Source organism: Centroberyx affinis, unplaced genomic scaffold, assembly GCF_046629955.1.
Source record: "Centroberyx affinis isolate AG114_WGS23_722 - 3 ecotype Tasmania unplaced genomic scaffold, CSIRO-AGI_Caff_v1 ptg004946l_1, whole genome shotgun sequence".
Classification (NCBI taxonomy): Eukaryota; Metazoa; Chordata; class Actinopteri; order Beryciformes; family Berycidae; genus Centroberyx; species Centroberyx affinis.
The window spans coordinates 32,501-53,161 of record NW_027282428.1 but is presented as its reverse complement, the minus strand read 5'-3'; the positions used below and the strand labels follow the sequence as shown (position 1 = coordinate 53,161).

At 42.1% G+C, this 20,661-nt stretch overlaps 3 protein-coding genes across 3 annotated transcripts; all 3 read left to right on the top strand.

Annotated features, from left to right (window-relative positions):
- The first annotated feature begins 646 nt into the window (after nucleotides 1-646).
- LOC139666341 (procollagen galactosyltransferase 1-like) lies at nucleotides 647-12,211 on the top strand. Its single transcript, XM_071545521.1, has 12 exons — nucleotides 647-864; nucleotides 3,433-3,543; nucleotides 3,626-3,743; nucleotides 5,050-5,184; nucleotides 7,951-8,155; nucleotides 8,276-8,395; nucleotides 8,657-8,733; nucleotides 8,822-8,928; nucleotides 9,569-9,701; nucleotides 10,035-10,162; nucleotides 10,561-10,767; nucleotides 10,889-12,211. The coding sequence occupies exons 1-12, from the start codon at nucleotides 647-649 to the stop codon at nucleotides 11,157-11,159; spliced, it is 1,830 nt and encodes a 609-aa protein (XP_071401622.1). The 3' UTR covers nucleotides 11,160-12,211.
- Nucleotides 12,212-13,776: 1,565 nt separating this feature from the next.
- LOC139666348 (nucleoredoxin-like protein 1) lies at nucleotides 13,777-17,721 on the top strand. Its single transcript, XM_071545533.1, has 4 exons — nucleotides 13,777-13,872; nucleotides 15,825-16,096; nucleotides 16,219-16,308; nucleotides 16,580-17,721. Exons 2-4 carry the CDS (start codon nucleotides 15,861-15,863, stop codon nucleotides 16,953-16,955), a joined length of 702 nt encoding a protein of 233 aa, XP_071401634.1. The 5' UTR covers nucleotides 13,777-13,872; nucleotides 15,825-15,860; the 3' UTR covers nucleotides 16,956-17,721.
- Nucleotides 17,722-18,164: 443 nt separating this feature from the next.
- LOC139666349 (nucleoredoxin-like protein 1) lies at nucleotides 18,165-20,072 on the top strand. The gene is given in 6 exon segments (XM_071545534.1): nucleotides 18,165-18,284; nucleotides 18,714-18,958; nucleotides 18,960-18,977; nucleotides 19,312-19,401; nucleotides 19,542-19,725; nucleotides 19,727-20,072. Coding segments are annotated over 5 exon segments (684 nt in total). The 5' UTR covers nucleotides 18,165-18,284; nucleotides 18,714-18,743; the 3' UTR covers nucleotides 19,904-20,072.
- Nucleotides 20,073-20,661: the final 589 nt, after the last annotated feature.

Sequence of the window (20,661 nt, the reverse complement as noted above, 5' to 3'; positions counted from 1 at the left end):
AAACTTGTGGTGAAGTAAAAATATATTTCATTTGAATGAAACGTCCATTTAATCCCATGTTCAAATACAAGTGTCCTTGTAATGCTGCAGAATTTTGCCAATATTTCTAGAGTTTTCTAGTAACTTAATTAACGTTGGGGTATGACAGGTCTGTTGAACACATGGACACGCCCATATTGTTTTCTGGTAGCTTCCAAATGGACTACAGCTGGATCTGGTCTTAAAGGGGAGGGCGGAATCTCACAGATGGAAAATAAATAGGATACTTGGTCTTCTGCGATACAATATCTTATTTATATAAAATACCTTTTCCCCGAGACCCAGCGGGAACTCCCCGAATAGAGAAATGCGTGACTTTATAGCTTAATAGCCCGAGATAGGCCTATTTTATTTTACCCATTAAAAACGAGACACTGAAACGACTTTATATGGTCTACGTTCTTTTAAGAACACAGAGTTCCCTTTAAACCAGTCTGGACCTGCCCTTTAACTCAGCCAACTCCTCCGCCATGTATTTTGACTTAGAGTCGGCATAACGCAGCAGCGGGACCCCCCAACTAACATCCTCTGCGCCCTGCTCTCTGTCTCGCTGCGCCGCGTCAGACCTCGCCTCTCCTGCAGCCATCAGCGAGTCCCTCTCCCTGCCATGCACCGGGCCACCTCGCTGCTGTCTGCCCTTCTGTTTGTTCTCCAGCCGGGGTTGAGCCGGGGATATTTCCCCGAGGAGCGGTGGAGCCCCGAGTCTCCGCTCCTTGCTCCCCGGGTCCTCATCGCGCTGGTCTGCCGCAACTCGGCACACTCTCTGCCGCTGTTCCTCGGCACCATCGACCGCCTCAACTACCCGAAGGACCGAATTGCACTATGGTGAGTGTCATCCTCCCATGAATTGAAATTGTAACCCTTATGAATAAGAACTATGGTAGTCCTATAGCCTATAAATATCACAGCCAAACTCGATTATCCTATAGGAATAGTCTATTACAGAAATTTAATACCATAGGAGGTAAAAGTACGATAGAGTATGTCTACGTTACTATAAAGTCCCTATAGGACTTATATTATAGTGGTTTTTCGATAGGTCAGTTCAATTAGAGGAAGGACAACTCTCGCCGGATGGGAGTTTATGAATTAAGATGAGAGAAAACGCATGGGCGCGTTTTTTCTGAAGTTAACAAATCTAGTCGTTAGTGAAATGAGCGGAAATGAAAGCAGTGTGGTGCGGTATGCGCTGATCGAGGCATTTAATGTGTTGCCTTGGGAATGGAGAGGCCTGGCGCACCAGCAGACGTGTCCAAAAAGTTCCATTCAGTCACAGAGCCTCTCTCTCATCGCCCCTTCTTTTTTTCCCATCTTCCCCTCCCTCTCCTTTTCTTTCCCCTCCCTCTTCCCCTTCCACATCTTCGTGTCGTATAGGCTTGACTCGAAACATAACCAACACTGTTTGAAAGAAAACTCACACATGGTGCGTAAAAGGGCATGGCCATCTAAACTGTCTAGTTCTGTCATGGCCCAGATGCAAAAGTATGTAAAGGTGTTTATTGTATTTCTCGGCTGAGCCTACCTTCCATCACCTCAGGCTATTATTCTGTCACCCTGCCCCCAATCTCCCAGATCAGTCCTGTTCTCCTACACTGCTCACTTCCACTCATTCTTCTCTCAGTCTTGTTTTAAGAAGGCGCTCGAAAATCCCGCCTTTAAGTACAAGCATTGTTCACTCCTATGCAGTGATTGTTTGCTCACTTGATGCCTGATAGCCCCAAGAAGGCGTGTAGTGTTTCATCTGAGCCAGAGTGAATGCTGAGGTTCCTCTGATCCTACTCCTTGAACTGATGGAATAAAGTCTACTTTTTACTCCTGTTGTTGATCAGCAGGAAAACAAGGGCTAAAATGAGGCATTCTAGTGTGTGTGTGTGTGTGTGTGTGTGTGTGTGTGTGTGTGTGTGTGTGTGTATGCTCTGCAGGGACATGTAGACCAACGGTGGTCGCTCTCTCCTAGGGGTTTTATCCATCCATAAATCTTACCTTGAGGGATCCTGTAGTGTGTGTGTGTGTGTGTGTGTGTCTGTGTGTGTGTGCATGCACAGGAATGTGCATGTGTGTGTGCCTTTCTGTGCACAAACCAGGCCTAAATATTCTTGAGCTTGTCCCTTGTATCCAAAGCCAGCAACTCCATCTCTGTGCCTGACTAACTACGCCTACAGTATGTGGGAAACCTCTCAAAAGTACAGTTTTGTGTTTGATTGGTTTGAGCTACATTCTCTCTGTTCCCTCAAACTGATGTAGAATCGTAGTCCAACTTCCAAAGGTTGCACTGAAGAAATTGTGAATGTTGCAAATGAATGAAACACTTAAAGTGAGCTGCTGTGGCCACCTGCCGATACATGCCGTTATCAGACAAGTGTGACAGCTAAGATGGAATACCTGGCAAGTGGCAACACACACACATGTACATGCAGGCACACTGTTTTATTGTGTGTGTGTGTGTGTGTGTGTGTGTGTGTGTGTGTGTGTGTGTGTGTTCTGCAGGGACATGTAGGGCTGTGGTGCTCTCTCCTGGGGTGCTCAATCCATCAATCCATAAATCTTACACTTTCATCCCTCTACCTCTTCCCCCAGCTATCTCTTATCCTTTAGGCATAGTTCCGTCACTGGCATGCAAGCAATGCCAAATATTTACTCTCCATAAGCCTTTTTCACTCGCTACGGCCACTCTAACAGTCCAAAACAGTCAAACAGCCTCTGACAAATCTAGAGGCAGAGACAGAGAGGGAAAGACAGATAGATGGAGGGAGACAGAAAGAAGATGGATTTGCAAGCCGGTCACACATAGGTGTTGGGACAGCGCTGCTGTGTTAAAGCGCTGCAGACAGATGTGAAACTGATACCTGCAGCACGCCAACTGTCACTCAGTACATGACAGGGTTGGGAGCAAGTCCATTTCTCTCACATTTGTGCATTCTTTCTCTCTCTCTCCCTCACACACACACACACACACACACACACACACACAGTATTTAGCTATATAAACTGAGAGCTGTTATGATAACACAGACAGCAAAGACAAATGCCAGTCCTCCCCATCTCAACCCTCCGCTGTCTGTCTTTGTTCTTCTCTATCCACGCTTGACATTCGTGATGTGTAACCATGCTCTAATGACAAGGAAAATCTCAAAAAGACTGAAAGGCCAAAGTAACACCTTATCTCTAAGGTGTTACTTATCTCGAAGAAATTATCCCATAGCTGGTGGTACTGCTGATCACATTCTGTAAAATAACGATGCATTCTGTACTGCTTTTTGTACTGCTTTTTGTACTTAGAATCTCTCTCTCTCTCTCTCTCTCTCTCTCTCTCTCTCTCTCTCTCTCTCTCTCTCTCTCTCTCTCTCTCTCTCTCTCTCTCTCTCTCTCTGCTGTGTGTTCTCTCCCCCACAGGGTGGCGACAGACCACAATACAGATAACACCACAGCCATCCTGAGAGACTGGCTCATCAAGGTGCAGAACTACTATCACTATGTGGAGTGGAGACCCCAAGAAGATCCCGGGTACTTATATACTTATATGTATTATTATCAATTTAATGAATTATTTAATACCTTACTTAATGAATTTGTGTGTATGTCTCAGTGGCTTTGAAGATGAGGCGGGGCCCAAGCACTGGACTAACCTTCGTTACGAACATGTTCTGAAGCTCCGTCAGGCAGCGCTGGACACGGCCCGTGAGATATGGGCCGACTACTTCCTGGTACGTCCCTCTAAAGTATCCCCCGCTCAACATCTTAATACGCTACTTTTGATTATTTACTTTCCCTGATAAATTTACATTATCAAATTTATCAGGTCAAATGTATAGTCAGCTAATTCATGGCATCTGATTATCATCAATTAAAGAAAATATACTAGGGATATTCCTTGCCAGTCACATAGATACATATGAGAAAAAAATAAATAAAGTCAGGCTCCAAATGGGATTTATTTGATTTTTTTCTCATATGTATCTATGTGTCTGGCAAGGAATATCCCTAGTATATTTTCTTCTGTATTGTACCCGGCAACCACTGAGCACCTGTTTTTTGCCGTGTTCTACCACAGATCCAAGAAGCGCTCCTTCCTTATTCTTTTTTCTAGATATTCATAAATTAATGCTGTAGAAGATTAAAAAACACAAAGATGTAGAAGAAAAAGTGGAGCTCAATGTTCTACTTAAATAAGGAAAAAGACTGGATGACAAAGCGATATGACTAAATCGATGACTAATTTAATGACTAAAGCCATGTTTATCATTATTTTAAAATCTGTTGTAAAAACAAAGGAAAAATGAAAAATAGAGCCTTTTTCTATCTCCAAAAGCCAACAAATGTGTCATCAGAGATCATCTTTTTGACATGTTATTATTTTGCCATTTTGTTACAGCAGATTTAAAACATAATAGTGTGGATATAAAACATCAGTTTAGAGAACTACAGAACGATGTGATAATATGAAAAGTGACAGGCCAGTTTAAGCATACTCTCAAGCTAGAGGGTTATATAGGCAGTGTATACATGTAGCAGTGGGTGCTGCATGAAAAACAAATTGTGGACAAATATTTGGGCCAAAGAAAATGGCAGTATATCAAGCACTACATGTCAAGCCAAGTTCATCTATATAGCCCTTCATCATAAAAGCATGGCTCAAAGGACTTTAAAGACTCATGCAGACAAACATACACAAGGGTTAATGTTGAGTTGTGGTTAAATGTTGAGTTGTGGTTAAATGTTGAGTCGTGTCACTGGAAAAACTCTTACTGTCTGGACATGGAACAGTCGTTCTAAATGCATAGCTACACCAGTGAAAAGAATAGTCTACTGCAAATATAAATACCATTCGTCAGCACGGGTCACGTCAAATCATAGGCTGTGAAATGAGAAGGTTTAGTCCGAATGGTCTAATTATTCTCACAGCACTCTGTGATCAAACCACGTCAATCATTGTACTTGCGTGTGCACGTGCGTATGTGGTCGTTGTTCATGTTGAACCTTTTAGCCCTGTGACCCTGTCCCGTGTTTTAGGTGGCCGACTGCGACAACCTGCTCACCAATCAGGATGTGCTGTGGAAACTGATGAGAGAGAACAAGACCATCACAGCTCCCATGCTGGAGTCCAGAGCTGCTTACTCCAACTACTGGTGCGGCATGACTTCACAGGTACTGCAGATGTGTTTGTTTGTGCCGCTCACCACTGCAGATTTAATTTAGATACACCTTCATATCCTCCAGGTTTATTAAACGCCTGTGGCTGGATTCACAAAACACTCTCAAAACCTTCTTAAGTGTTTCATAACTTTAGTCTTAAGAATAAAGGTAAGAAAAGAAGAAATTCATCAAAATAGTTCTCAAGTATTTTCTTAACTTTACTCTTATTTTGCTTCTAGGTCTTCTAGGTTGCTTCTTTTTTATTTCCACCTGGTTTGCTCTCTGTGTCAATCTGATTTGTGTCTGCCTCCTTTCCTCCCTTTGCAATATTTGCTATACGGATATTGGTCTACTTGTAATTACCTTTATTGTAATCACCTGTGGGGTTGTTTATTCCCACCTCTTGTATTGTAGATTGTATTTTTCTGTGGTTAATTGTCTGATGAATGTCGTGTAGACCGAAGTGTCATGGTTTTTAATAAATAGAGATCTATTTTTGGATATTGAGATTGTTGCGCCTTCCTATTTTATTATGAATTTTTATGTTTAAGTTAGCACCTCCTAAGATCTCTCTTTCACCTTTTTATTTTGCTTCCTAAGAAAAAACTTAGGGATAAATGGGATTCCTGAAAGAAAAGTTCTAAGTTTTGTTAACTTTTTCTTACCTTTAAGATAACCTTCCACTTAAAATTATAATGTAATTGCAATTAAAAAATAGAGCCGCAAGCCACAATTGATGGGTCCAAGCACAATTTGAAAAGACAGACAAAACAGAAGGTAGAAAGACATACTAAAACTGACAGGTTGTGAAGATTGGACACACACTCTATTAGTTAAAGCTTAGCACCAGCTTTTGTGTTGGCCTGTGATTTATGTTCACAATGGCCAGACTATCTCATACATGGCTTGTTCTTGACAACTAATGACTTCAGAAAGGACAAGCCTGGATTTGAAACCACAACTTTCCACACGAGAGGCAGACACTTCACCTACTGAGCTAAACTCTTGTTTCAGGGTTACTGAGGAAAAAATAACTAAAGGGAGAAGTACTGTAATACTGCAGCCTATGATTGACAGCGCTAATTGCTTTATAAAACATTGTAGTGCTCTCCATTAACGAATAAAACAATACTAAGTCACATGGGCCAGAAAGCTGCTGCGGCACTGCTCTCTATGGATTGAAACGTCTGGCCACACCCCAATCAGTGATGCCAATCAGGTATTTTGCCATTGACAGATGATGTCAAACACCTGCTTTGAGTTTTCTCTGTGATTTAGTGTTGCTTTACTTTTCATGAAGCTTCAAAATGGTCATTGTTCATCAGGGACTTGAATTCACAACCTTATGGTCCAAAGACCTGAGCTTTACCACTCTGCCAACTAGGTCACAGGTGCTAGTCCAAACCATATTGAAAGACTCAGAAAGAATATTATAACTGTACTAGCACGCCACATTAAACAGTTTACACATGGCTTTACAGACATCATCTTGACAGTCCAGACATCATTTGTATTTAGTCTGATGAAGATTGATCAAACTATCTTGAACATATCACACTGTCAATTTATCAAACTATTTGCAGCTGCACATTTCCATCTACTGTGCGCTCAGTTTTCAAGATATCATTATAATTTTTGGGCTGTTTAATAATTAAGGTATGGCGATTTTAAAAATCATGTTTTTTTTCCTGTAACGTACGGTTTAGGAGGACAACACTGTGGGATCACAGTCAGTTTTAGCTATAAACAGAGGGGGGCGACGTCAGAATCAGTGGTGGGTACCAGTGTATGAAAGATTTATCTCACTTCAGCCGACATGTCCTGAAAATTTCAGCTCTCTAGGATATACAGCTGATTTTTAATGAATTTTTGAAGTTGTGACTTTAATACCAATTCAGATTTGGTTATCCAATAAGCCATGCCCACTTTCATCAATAATGACCAAATTTCATGGATCGACTTGGACATCATCCTAGAACATGTGTAAAAAATTTCAGAAAAATCTATGCAGTCAATTATGAGATATGAACTTTTTGCATTTGTAGCACCCACTAGTGGTAGAGCTGAAAATGCTTTTGGGGGTGTGTTCATGCAGCACTTCTCAACATGTGTTTCAAATATTGGCTTAATTAGATGAATGGTTAATGAGTTATGGCCAATTTAGTGTTATGGCGTTTTTCATTAAAAGTTTATTGGTCGATAAAAGGCAACCCATTTGACCGATCAATAACCTTTATACAACTTTGAAAGAAGACAGGCCCAAGATTCTCCAGTGTTTCTTAAATAATTCAAAATGGCGGACAATGCAATATGGTGGACATTGAAAGTGTTATATGGGTTGGACTGGCCAATGTGCATGGGCTGCCTTGCCTGAGTAGTGGTGGGCTCCTAAATATGGCTGCTGTAGGACTTGCGGTTTCTGAGCTGCAGATACCTTTAGCAGAAAGAAAGAAAGAAAGAAAGAAAGACAGAAAGAAAGAAAGAAAGAAAGACAGAAAGAAAGAAAGAAAGAAAGAAAGAGAAAGAAAGAAGCAGAATAATTCCAGCAAATACAATAGGGTTCCAGCCTCCAACCTCACCAAATTCTTGATATAAATGGTATTTCATTGGATTAAAGGAATTTTTCCCTCTGAAATTTGACTTTGAGCTTTGGATATGAGGAGTGGCAACCCATAAATCATACTCTTCTTCATTAACTTAAGTGAATATACACAAAAATACCATCGTCAGATAAATTCAACACTGCAACTGTAAGGCGTTTGTGTGTATTACCTGCAGGGTTACTACAGGCGCACACCGGCCTACATGCCTATCCGTAAGCAGGAGCGCCGTGGCTGTTTCGCCGTGCCTATGGTCCACTCTAGTTACCTGGTGGACCTGCGTAAAGACGCCTCCCGTCAGCTGGCCTTTTATCCCCCACACCCAGAATACAACTGGGCCCTGGACGATGTCATCATCTTCGCCTACTCAGCTCGCATGGCAGGTGAGAGGGATACGAGAGAGGCGGGCTTGCTGTCTGGAGAGCCGGTTGTTCATTTTGCTGCTTATGCATTCTATGTGTGTTTATTTCATGTTTTGCCTCTCTCTTATCTGCCTTCCTCAGATGTACAGATGTATGTGTGCAACAAAGAAACATATGGGTATTTCCCAGTCCCAGTGCGATCCCACAGTACCTTGCAGGATGAGGCGGAGAGCTTCCTGCATACTCAGCTTGAGGTCATGGGTGAGTCAAGAGGTCAAGGGGTAATCAGGATCAGGATCAGGATTATTTCAAATATGTCCTGTACTTTTCAGTTATAAGGCATTCGCTCATCATATATCAGACTAAGATTGCAGACCCATTAGTGAATGAGATCAAGTTTTCACAAAAAGGGGGGCGTTTGCATATGAAAAGGATGTTTCAACACTTCAACACACCTCAGTCTTCTAACAACATATCCATTGCACATCTTCTTTCTGACCCTCCCCCACTTCTCTTCCATAGTGAAAAATCCTCCGTTGGAACCCTCCAGCTTCCTGTCTATTCCCCCCAAGCAGCGTAATAAGATGGGCTTTGATGAGGTATGCACACACACACACACACACACACACTAACCTTTATGTAGAGCATTATTTAGTGTATATGTATTTACATTTTGTGTGTGTCTAGGTATTTATGATAAATCTGGTGCGACGAGCTGACCGGCGTGAGCGCATGCTAAGAACGCTGTACGAGCAAGAACTCAGCTGTAAGGTTGTTGCTGCTGTGGATGGCAAGTACGTTTCTCGTCCTCTTCCTCCCCCACTGCCTGTGTCTTTCTGATTTGTGTCATCATCACACCCTGATGAAGGCCTCTCACTGAAACGCTGGTGTCCTAAATAAAATGTCACACAATGAGTGTTGAGTGTGCGGCTACACTTTACTTTTTATAGACTCTGGTTTTGCCTTAGCTTAACTAGCACCACTACTTGGGTGTGCAGATCCTTTCATGATTTGTGTCTCATGCAACATGCAATGTAGATAGTCATGGAGAGGCAGGACTAAGACAAACAACCAGGTGAAAACATGCTAGCAGAATGCATGTTTTCATTTAAACATTCTCTGAACCATGTATTTTTAGATTGTCTCTGAACAAAATCTGAATCTCTTTTGAATTTTTTTTAGCCTTTCATTAAGTTAATTATGTCTAATTTGACAGATTTGACTGTTTGATTTTAATGCTAACAGGCAGAAAGAGAGACTGGTAGCATCATTAGTAAGTTGGCTTTACCCTGCAATACCTGCATGGCTCGTGTGTGTTTGGCACCTTAGTAATGACACCTGTGTACTTGTCCTATTCCTCTCCATTTCCACACCAATAACATCTATCCTCTTTCTATCCCTTACCTCTTTCTCCTTCCCCTCCCTTTCTCCCAGAGCTCTGAACGTGACTGATATCGAGTCTATGGGGATTAAGATGCTGCCGGGATACAAAGACCCCTACCATGGCCGGCCTCTCACCAAGGGGGAACTGGGCTGCTTCCTCTCTCATTACAACATCTGGAAGGAGGTGAGGTGCTTGGACAAGCCTCAGGCATCTAGGCCTACCTGTCCATATATGACCTGGAGGATTGCAAAAAAACATATGTTTGAGTATGTGCGAGGACAGTTTGGTAGTAGTAATGCTCTGGATTTACATGTGTTTTGAGGAAGGTAAGGTTTTTGATCTGTTGTACAAAGATAAGACTGGTAAAAGTTTCCGGTCTCTGTCCAGTATGTCGTTCAACATGGTCCATACTAATGATTAAGCACAGTATGTATGTTTTACAGATAGTATGAGCTAGCTTAGCATCATCTCAAAAGCACTGCAGTGCACTAAATAAAGGTGTATATCTGTCTGCAGATTGTAGATCGTGGTCTCCAGACCTCCCTGGTCATAGAGGACGACCTTCGCTTCGAGGTTTTCTTCAAACGGCGCCTCCAGACCCTGTTGCATGAGGTGAAGATGCACAAGCTGGACTGGGATCTCATGTGAGTACTGCCTCAATGCAGGAGGATGTGATCAACAGGGGAAAAGTGATGAATAAAGGGGAGAGAATTATTGGTCCCCGACAATGAAATCCGTCCGTCTGTCACACATGATATCTCAGACACCGGTGATTGGATTTTGACAAAGCTCGGGGGAATGATGCATCTTTTAAAATTACACTAATTAGCCCAAGGGGGCACTACATAATTTGTTTGTTCATTCATTCGTTCATCCATGATCGTTCAGCCCAAAATGGCTCTACAATTACAGGTTAAAACAAGGTGACATATTTGTTACTGATTGGTCCAGAGGGGGACTGCATCATTTTTTGGAATTTCTGATATTAATTTTCTTCTCTCTGACTCTTTCTCTTGCCTTCAACACTCATAAATAAATACAGTTACATTGGGCGGAAGCGAATGCAGGTGGACCACCCAGAGAAGTCTGTTCCAAAAATACACAATCTGGTGGAGGCAGACTATTCCTACTGGACACTAGGCTACATGATGTCATTACAAGGTGCTCAGAAGCTCCTAAGGGCGGAGCCTTTGAACAAGATGCTTCCTGTTGATGAGTTCCTTCCTGTTATGTACGATAAACATCCTGTGTGAGTATGCCCCATCGCCTGTCTTCATCTTCTGTCTCCTCCTGTTATCTCTCTCATTTTGCTGCTATTTTCTTACTCTTTGTTAATCTAATCACGTGTCCATTCGTCTCTCTCTTATCAGTTCAGAGTACATGGATCACTTTGAGCATCGGGACCTGCTTGCCTTTTCTGCCGAGCCGCTTTTGGTGTATCCAACCCATTACACAGGAGACCAAGGCTACATCAGCGACACAGAAACCTCCGTGGTCTGGGACAACGAAGGGGTCCGAACCGACTGGGACCGAGCCAAGTCGAGGAAAACTCAAGAGCAGGAGGAGCTGAGCACTGAGGCCCAGAACTCTGACGTACTGCAGTCTGAACTGGAGAACTGGAGCGCACGGGACGAGCTGTGATGAAGAGAGGAAAGGAGCAGGACTGAGAGAGAGCTCTGGCACACAGAGATAAGAATGAGGGAGGCAGAAAAAAGCTGTGATAGCAGGGGAAATGGATAAGAGGGAGCGAATATAGTAGAATGTAGGAGAATGGGGAGGAAAGGGAGGGGCAAGAGAAATGGGAATGGGCAAGTGGGTTAGCTGAGGGACACAGGTCAGATGAGGGACAATTGCTTTCCCTTGTACATTTCTCTCAACACTTTTTCATCTTTCTCTTAACCTCTAAAGAGACGAGGTTAGATGTAGAGTTAACTCTTGAAGACTCAGCAAGCAGCTTTTGTTTTATTTATTGCATCCACTGCACGTCCCTTGACTAAGGCCTGGTCCAGTAACAATTCCATGTTCTCTTTAAGTAGTTTTTTGCCCCAGCACATCAAAAAGAAAGTAATTTTAGACATGCAGTACTTCAGCCTCCTCTAAAATGTCTCTAAAAGACTGCTGGTAGCATTTTCCACAGTCCTGTACAATTTTTATACATCACCAAAAATCCAACTAATTACACGTTAAAGCTGCAATATGTTTGGGATTTAAAATGGGAGCCTCTGAAATGTCAAAAGATTATATTACATCTCTTTAGAGTTGACTGTATATAGCTCTCTAGGGGGAAACTGGATCCATAAAACATTGCCTTAGCTATATATTAGCCATTTTGTTGTAGTGACCCAAGCCTCCTACCATGTTATCAATACAAAGAAGCATCTTCTGTTGACTCTTTGCACTGTGCTGGTTAGTTTAGCTTCAGGTAGTTAGTGTTTAATTTATTGAGTTTACAAGGTTTTTACTTGTAAATTTCTCATTCATGAATGTATCATGGAATGTCAAGATCATTTGATAAAGCTGATATCCAAACTCCTTACACATTTACACTGTTAACGATAGCAGCATTCACTGACTTTACATTGGTATAGTGTTTTTTCTCCCTCACTACATATTGCAGTTTAAAGCTAAATTTGAAGCATTTTGTTTTATTTTGTGTATTTTGAGTATAAAAAAAACAAAGTATAGAATTTCAATCCACCTCATTTCTTAGTTTGATTTAACTTTCATATTTTGTCTCTCTTCTATGTTTACAAATTGTATCTTTTTTTTTTTTTTTTTACCAAAGAATAAAGAAAGACCTTTTATAATGAAAGGGTTGTTTGGTTATTTAGTTTTCCACTGAATTTAGCTCAGGCAAAAACAGGATGTACTTGAATAATAGTCCAACACAGCTCTGTTAAAAGTACATGTTGGCACCAACACAAATTATGGATTCATTTGTAGCTAGGGCTATGATGGCGGAACCCCAAAATGAACATTCTGCAGTTTCTCCTCATTTGGCTCACAGCTGTTGCATTTCGGCACGGACACGGACTTTCCTCATCTCAGTTTAGACAACTCTCTCTCTGCCTTGGTTCACTGTCTACCTGTACAGAAGACCCTGCTATACCTGCTGCAGTAGGCTTATGGTTAGGCTACAGGTTTATGATGACGTTTGCATCCAACATTTTCTCATGCAGAAATCATCTGGCATGCAAACTCCAAAATGCAGATCTTCATATTGAATTAGATGTAATTAGTTATCCCATTCAACTATTTGCAGAGAAGTTATACTTTGATGATGATTTTATTGAAAGCACAGGTAACTGTTCTGTCATATCACCAACACTCTTAATGAGTCTCTGAAGACTATCCAAGCACTCCTTGGGGATTGTTTGATCATTTTGGTGTGGAATCCTTACCATTTTGTTGCATGTCCTGGCAGGTGCTGTGTGTGTGTGTGTTTGCACACGTGTTTGCAGCATGTATATGTTTATTATACCAGAGTCGTCTCTGAATGCCTGCATCCACGTGTGGCTGCACAAGTCTGTGTCTCAGACTAATCCTATTAGATCTCTCTCCCTACCTCTATATTTACCTCACCCCCTCAGAGATTAACCCTGGTATTTTCAGCAAGTGCGTCTGCAGATCAATAGCCACTCTTCGACAGTAGAGACTGGAGGGGTTTACTAGAGCCAGGCCCGACTCAAAATGTTGACTTTCTCTGTTCATTTACTTGAGATGATATCCCAGCTGTGAAATCATCTTGATAACAGAATTAAACATATGCTGGGGTTTGGGGTTTGTGTGTGTGTGTCTGTGGTTTTTCTTTCTTTCTGTTTCACCCTCACTTGACCTATATTTCAGTCCTTTCTTTGCAATCCAATTTGTCCCTCTTTTCTCATCCGTCTTTTCCTTTCCCTCCCTCCCTTCTTCTCTTGAAGTAATGAGATTGCTACTGTTGAGCCGGAGTTTGAAGGCTCTGTGTATACACACACACACACACACACACACACACACACACACACACACACACACACACACACACACCAGTAGACAGACACGCTCCCTCTGCCCCTGAGTTACAGCACTGCCTCACCTACAGCTATCTTTAATCTCCCTCTCTAGACAAAGAGGCTGCAGCCTGGACAAATTAGAGAGGGAGGAGTAGAAGAGGCAATGAAAGGCGACATTTAAAACAACACAAACTGGAGAGGCTTGGACCAGCGACAAGGAAGACTGAAAGACTGAGACGGAAAAAGAGGTGAAAGAGAGAGAAAACAAGGAAAAGAAACTGAATACAATGGCGTAAGAGAGAGGAGAGGAGAAACACTTGGGTACATTTCTTCTCTTGGTGGAGTCGCAGAGTTTCAAGGTGAGGTAAATTACTAGTGGTATTAAGCTGCCACAGCAAGTACGAGGATTGATGGCCTATTAAGTTAGCCACTAGCAAGTAGCTAGTATATATCACAAGGCACAATCAATGAGCCTACTTCAAAAAGAGAACTAGAAGATTTGGAAATGACTTTCCTAAGTTCAGGACTTCAAGTTCTGACCTCTCAGAGAGGAAGCAGTAAATCCTCTCTTTAGGTCCAGTGCTGCTCTGTTACAAGCATGTTGCTACTGCAACTGCCTTGGAACATTTCAGTCCAAAGTTGTGGACATAAACACTTCTCTGTCAGAGCTGAAAGGCAGAGAACCAAAACTAATTTGTGAGGTTATCGCTGTCAATTCACAGCCTGCAGCAACTCCTTTTTGACGCTGAAATACAGGCTGAGGTTATTGACAGATAAAATGCTTGTCTGAGCTGTCATGTCTATAGGAACTTTATTTCATATGTGTTATTTGTTCTGAACTATAAATCTACCCTCGGGGAAAACTCAAAATAACCTAACATCATGGCCAATTGACTTAACTGTGAGGGACTTGGCTGCTCTCATGTATTTGGCTACGGGAGTTAAGTTTCATTACAGTAAATGTAAAGAAAGGGATCCATCAGCTAGTCACCAGGCAGCATCAATTAAAGGGAAAATCAACCCCGAAAACACTTTAACACTGTTAGATAACAGCTATGGGCAATGCACCTTGCATTTATGGGCCCAGTTAGTTTGGTATTTCTTCTTATTCCTGTGGATAAACATAGAAAAAACAAAAACATCAAAGGTAAACGTCAGGTTTTGGTGTCAGTCCCTTAGAATCAAAGAGCAAGAGACTCACCATTTTGCACTGACGTCCAACAATCATACATCGCAGAAGTGGCAGGATACCAATTTCTCCACAGAGCCTTAAAGTAATACTCTGTAACTTAGTCATAAATAAATGTCTGTTTTGGGGCGCCCCGGTGGATCAAGCGGTAGAGCACGTGCCATAAAGGCTAAGTCCTTATCACAGCGACACGGGTTTGGATCTGACCTGTGCCCTTTGCTGCATGTTGTCTCCTGTCATTCCTGTCTCTCTCCACTGTGACTGTCCAAATAAAGCAGAAATGCTCCAAAAATAATCTTTAAAAAAAAATCTGTTTTGATACAGTACTTTATTGCCAACGGATACCATACAATAGTGATTCAACCTGTACCCACTTCATGAAAGCTTTTACATTTGCTGTTCTAAACACCTGATGGGGTCCATTTTTCCTGGTAAAAATCCTCTGCTGCACAGGAAGTGATGCGTTTTATGTTTATGGAAGCAACAACAGCGGTTTGTTTGAAATAAATATAAGAAGGTAGAGGAACTCTCTTTATTATAACAGTATATTTATGTCCAAATGACCATAGCAACGACTGCTTGTCACCATGGTCTGTTATCACTTTAACAGACCATAAAGCAATGCGGCCACAAGGCTCTTGCTTTTACAATGCTATCACTGTCGCTGAATGCAACAACTTAACGCCCGTCCTCTTGGGTTGTTGAAAGTCATTCTGGGAAATGTAGAAAATCAGCACCTGAAGTAGCTGCAGATGAGGCAGGTTTAGGGGAAGTTAGAACACTTAATCACAAAATAGCTCCTAGAAACTCCCCCAAGAAGGCAAGATGCCAACATGCGTCAGAGTTAGTTCTTTATATAGCGCTTGCCAATGAAATAAAGGCATTTTTCACTTGAAGTTGGGTGCCTTGGCTCTTCTCATCCTCTTAAGTGGAACTCCTGGAATGCATTGAAAATCACAGATTGATGATATCTAGTGTAAGATTATCTGATGGTGTTTTTTTCCTTTAAGGGCAGACAGCATTCTTGCAGGCATTTAATTGCATTGGTCACAGCACTGGCTGCACATGCTGAACACATATTGTGTATTGACAAATTTGTATTTCACTGTCCCTTTTCCACAGAAGGCTCTTATTCTTTCCCACCCCTATTCTTTCATCATGGTGGACCTGTTCCTTGACCGAGTTCTGGTGAAGAACAACTGGGACCAGGATGAACTCAACACAGAGCGCGAGATCATCGGGATCCTTGAAAACCGCATCCTGATGCTGTTCTTTGCATCTGCTGAGTGTGACAGGTGCCAGGAGTTTGTTCCTACTCTGAATGATTTCTTCAAGCGACTGAAAGATCCGTACTACATCGAGAACCCGGCGTTGCTCGCCCTCGTCTACATCAGGTTTCTGTCTGCCCTTGTCTTTCTCTCTCTCTCTCTCTCTCTTTCTCTCTCTGCACAAACTCACACATACACACCGTTTTATCACTCACAAGCTTTTCTTTTCCATCTCTTCTCTCTCTCAGCTTGGACCAATCAGAAGAGCAGCAGGAAAACTTCCTCAAAGAGCTGCACAAAAAGTGTCTGTTTTTAGCCCACGAAGACCCATACAGAAAGTAGGTAGAGAGAGGGAGGGAGGGAGGGGGAGGGGGAGAGAGAGAGAGAGAGAGAGAGAGAGAGAGAGTATTTGTGTGTAACTGTATTTATGTGTGTACTTAACCTGTGCGATATGTGTTTGTGAAGCTACAGTAGAATGATCTGATATTAACACCAATGAACAAAAATAAGCTGCCTAGTCAAGTGAAGCTATGACATATGATAGCTGGTTATACATAAATAAATGAGTGTGCATTTTCTTACCTGTGTGTGTGTTTCTGCTGTTTTCAGGGAGCTGCAGGTCATGTTCAAGGTGAAGGACGTACCAACAGTAGTGGTCCTTCGTCCTGATTGTTCCATCCTCTCTTCAAATGCTGTGGAGGACATCTGTCGTTTTGGTTCTGACTGTTTCCGCAATTGGCAGGAATCAGCAGAGCTTGTTGAAAGGAGCTTCATGCTCAATGAGGAGTTCGACAATCTAAATTTGCGCAGCGCCACTGACCCCGTGAGAAGACTCAAGTACAAGACAGAGGACGACAAGAGGAAAAAGAAGTGGTGGAAATTATGGGGGAAGGAGAAAGCAGGATATGAAGAAGAGGAAGAACAAGACAGAGGTTGGGATGCGAAGGGCAAAGAAGGAGGAAGAGGATTATGGAGGAGAAGATGAAGAGAAAGAGGAAAGGAGAAAAAAAAAGACTTTTTCATTTATAAAAGAGAAAGCCTTTCATGTTGATCCTCTCCAGTAATTGTCTTACAGTAGTTCTTCAAGTCGAGCTTCTTGAAATACTAATTACTTCTGGATTGCTGATACTGCCAAGACATTCTCATCTTTCACATAGATGTGTTACAGACAAAAATAGCATCCAGAAACGTTTTCTGTGCCTGTATTGGCATGTGCAACCGAGAGAGATAAGGTGTCCCACTCCTGGCATCGCCTAGTGTGAATAAGATCATACAAAACTTTTAAGTGTATGAGATGAACGTGACGGCATTGGCGTAGTTGGTCTTTTGCAAAATATCCATTTTGAAAAAAATATTATAAGATTGATCAGTTCTTTTCTGTAAAATAAGATAATCCAACTAATCAAGTCAACTAATGACTTAAGTTACCTATTATCCTACAGAACAGTCAAAATTGACCTAGGCACTGGCGCCTGTTGCTGTGTATATAGGATTCAAATTTGGGATTAACATTTTCCTGAACACTGTGTATATGTTTATTTTTAGCATCACTTTGCTGTTCTGTGTTGTTTATGGCTCTTTTCTGGTGCACAAGTCAATTAAATTAACTTGAATTATTACTAAATCTTACAGGTTTTCAGTGTCCCTGCTCTAGTTGCAGATTGATTTCATGTATTGATTGAAAAAATGAATTATCTTCTGCCAATACGTACTGTAGCAGTATAAGTCACTGATGTGTCTTCAAGGCTATATTGGGCCTGGTTCCAATCTATACACCAGAGTCTACCACCACTATCCAAATATTCCCTGTGGTAGAGTTCCTCCAAGAGTTACTGAATAATAAAGTTCTTCCTGTGGACAACTTCATGGTTCTGTGTTTTTATTTTCAAGCATATCTCTCTTTCTGTACTTTCAGCACAGGCAAGCACGCACACATGCATACTCGCTCACTCACTCTACTCACTCTATCTCTCTTTCTTCTCACACACACACACACACACACCTCATTCTGACTGAGTACTGTATGTCCCTTGTTCTTCTGTCCCTCTGTCACCTTGTCTTTTAATCCCTCCCCTCCAGACAGAGGAGGGGAGGTGGAGTGGAGAGACAAAGGAAGTGAGCGAGGGCGACGGCGGGAGGCAGTGGGCAGCTACAGCCACCATCAAGGTGAAGGAGAGACATTCAGTGAGTGACAGTGATAGAGGCTGACAGCCTTGGAACAGATGCAAGGAAGACCCAGGAGGAGGAGGAGGTGGTGAAAAGGAAAAAAAAAAAACAAATTTTGAAAGCTGTTCTCTGGGTTTGCTGCTTCAAGGTGAGATAAAATGTACTGGAGGTATTAGGTTGCTGAAGCAACTAGGAGGATTACTTGACTTAGCAGCTAGCAAAACAAAATGTACTCAGGTGATTCATAGATCATTATGAATAAACAGAAAGAAACATAAATAGGGCCTACATCAATAATTCCATTAAACTAAGGCACACTAATCAAATTATATTCAAGACAAAATAGTCTCATTATGTGTGTGTTTATGGTTGTTTCAGTATGTTTGTCAGAGGATATGTGTGAATATTCATGCTGAATATCATCATCCAGAATGTTTAAAACCTTCACATGACTGTCTTTATTTTTTGTTTATTTCCTTTACTACATGCTATCTAGTGCATTTATAAGAACGTTTTTTTTACATAATGTATATAAAAATTATTCTCTTTTTACATAACTCCCTGCTCCTTTCCTAAGCCTTAGTACTTATTACTGCACCCCTTCATCATGGTGGACCTGTTCCTCGGTCGGGTTCTAGTGAAGAACAACAAGGACCAGGATGAGCTGGATACAGAGCAAGAGATTGTTCTGCGCCTGCAGAATCGTATCCTAATGCTGTTCTTTGCATCTGCTGCATGTGAGAGCTGCCAGCAGTTTGTCACCACACTTCATGACTTCTTCAAACGGCTGACAGATGAATTCTATGTGGACCGCTCTGCCCGCGGTTCTCCTATACATCAGGTATGGGGGACACACCCACCACCCACCCACCCACCCACCCACACACACACACACACACACACACACAGGTTTGTATTACCATACTTGTGAGCACTTTCCATTGACTACATTCATTCCCTATCCCCCTAACCCAAACCTTAACCCTTAGCCAAATGTAATCCTACTTCTGACATTAACCGTAAACCCGAGTCCTAACCCTCAACTAGTCCATTGAGAAAAATGAGGCAAAATGTCCTCAGTTTGGATGATTTTCATAATCTTTCTATTCTTGTGAGGACATTTGGTGAGAACACAGCAAACCCATACTGTCTTTGCTTCTTCTTTCTTGTCTCAGCTTGGACCAGTCAGAGGATCAGCAGGAAAGCTTTCTCAAAGAGCTGCCCAAGAAGTGCCTGTTCCTGGCCTATGAGGACCCCTACAGGAGGTGTGTGGGAAGGGCCAGCTGGTTGTGTGCATAACCTGGTGGTGGATGATTGTAATGTAAATATACATAGCTGTATAAATACATTAGCTATAGTATATATGCCGATGTGTGTGCCAGTGCCTGTATGACTGTGTTCCCAGGGAGCTAGAGGCCATGTTTGACGTGGAGGAGCTGCCCACAGTGGTGGTGCTGCGTCCCGACTGCTCAGTCCTCATCCCAAACGCAGTGGAGGAGATCAGCCGCCTCGGTCCGGACTGCTACCGCAACTGGCAGGAGGCGGCGGAGCTTATCGACAGGAACTTCATGATCAATGAGGACTTTGAATGAAAAGGCCATGAGGAGCTTCACCGACCGTGTGAGAAGGCTCAAGTACAAGGTGGAAGATGACAAGAAGAAAAAGAAGAAGAAGAAGAAGAAAAAGCAGTGGGATGGAGATGGAGATGAAGATGAGGAAGTGGATGGGGGAGCGGATGCAAAGGATGGGGGAGGAGGAGGATGGTGATGAAGACAAAGAACAGGAGGACAAGAGAACTGACTGAGAGTTTCCCAAAAGTTGCCATGATTGGTAATAGAATCTTCCTGAGTTAAGATTTGATTATCAGAAACTTTCTTACTTCTTACTACTGATACTGCCAAGACAACACAATTTTGTTTAGCCAAATCTTTACAGTCAAAGTGAATGTCAAAGTGAATGTAAAAAAAAATAAAGACACTTTTCATCCTATTCAGTACCAATAATTAGAGCTCTCAAGTAACTGATTTATTGTGCATAGCTTTGCTCTCCAACATCAATGCTAGCATTAGCTGGCTCATAAACTGGTGAATGGCAATGAGTCTTATTGGTAACCTAGCTCCAGTATAACTGGGAGCGGATATGCCAAAAAGCAACAGAAAGCAATGTAAAGCACTATCTAAAAGAACCTTGAATGCTGCTAACCAATGCTGACTCCAGCTTAGAATAGGCTGCCTTTAATGTCTTTGAAAGCTGCCAACTGTGCAGTCAAGCCAAGGATAGATCTTAGCCAAGTCTTGCCATTATGGCCTGTTTTATTACTCCATGGAGATTACTCTAACCATTTTCTCTTTTTCAACTATAGACCACTGTAATGTACTTTTTCACATGATAATTTGCACTGGTCCAATCAAAACTCAACATGCATATCTGAAATCAATGAATTATTCAACACCAGCAAAAACAATTTTGTCAGTGACTGCTGTGCTTTGAGTGTTTATCAAGTCTAGCTCCACGTTGTAGCCTAC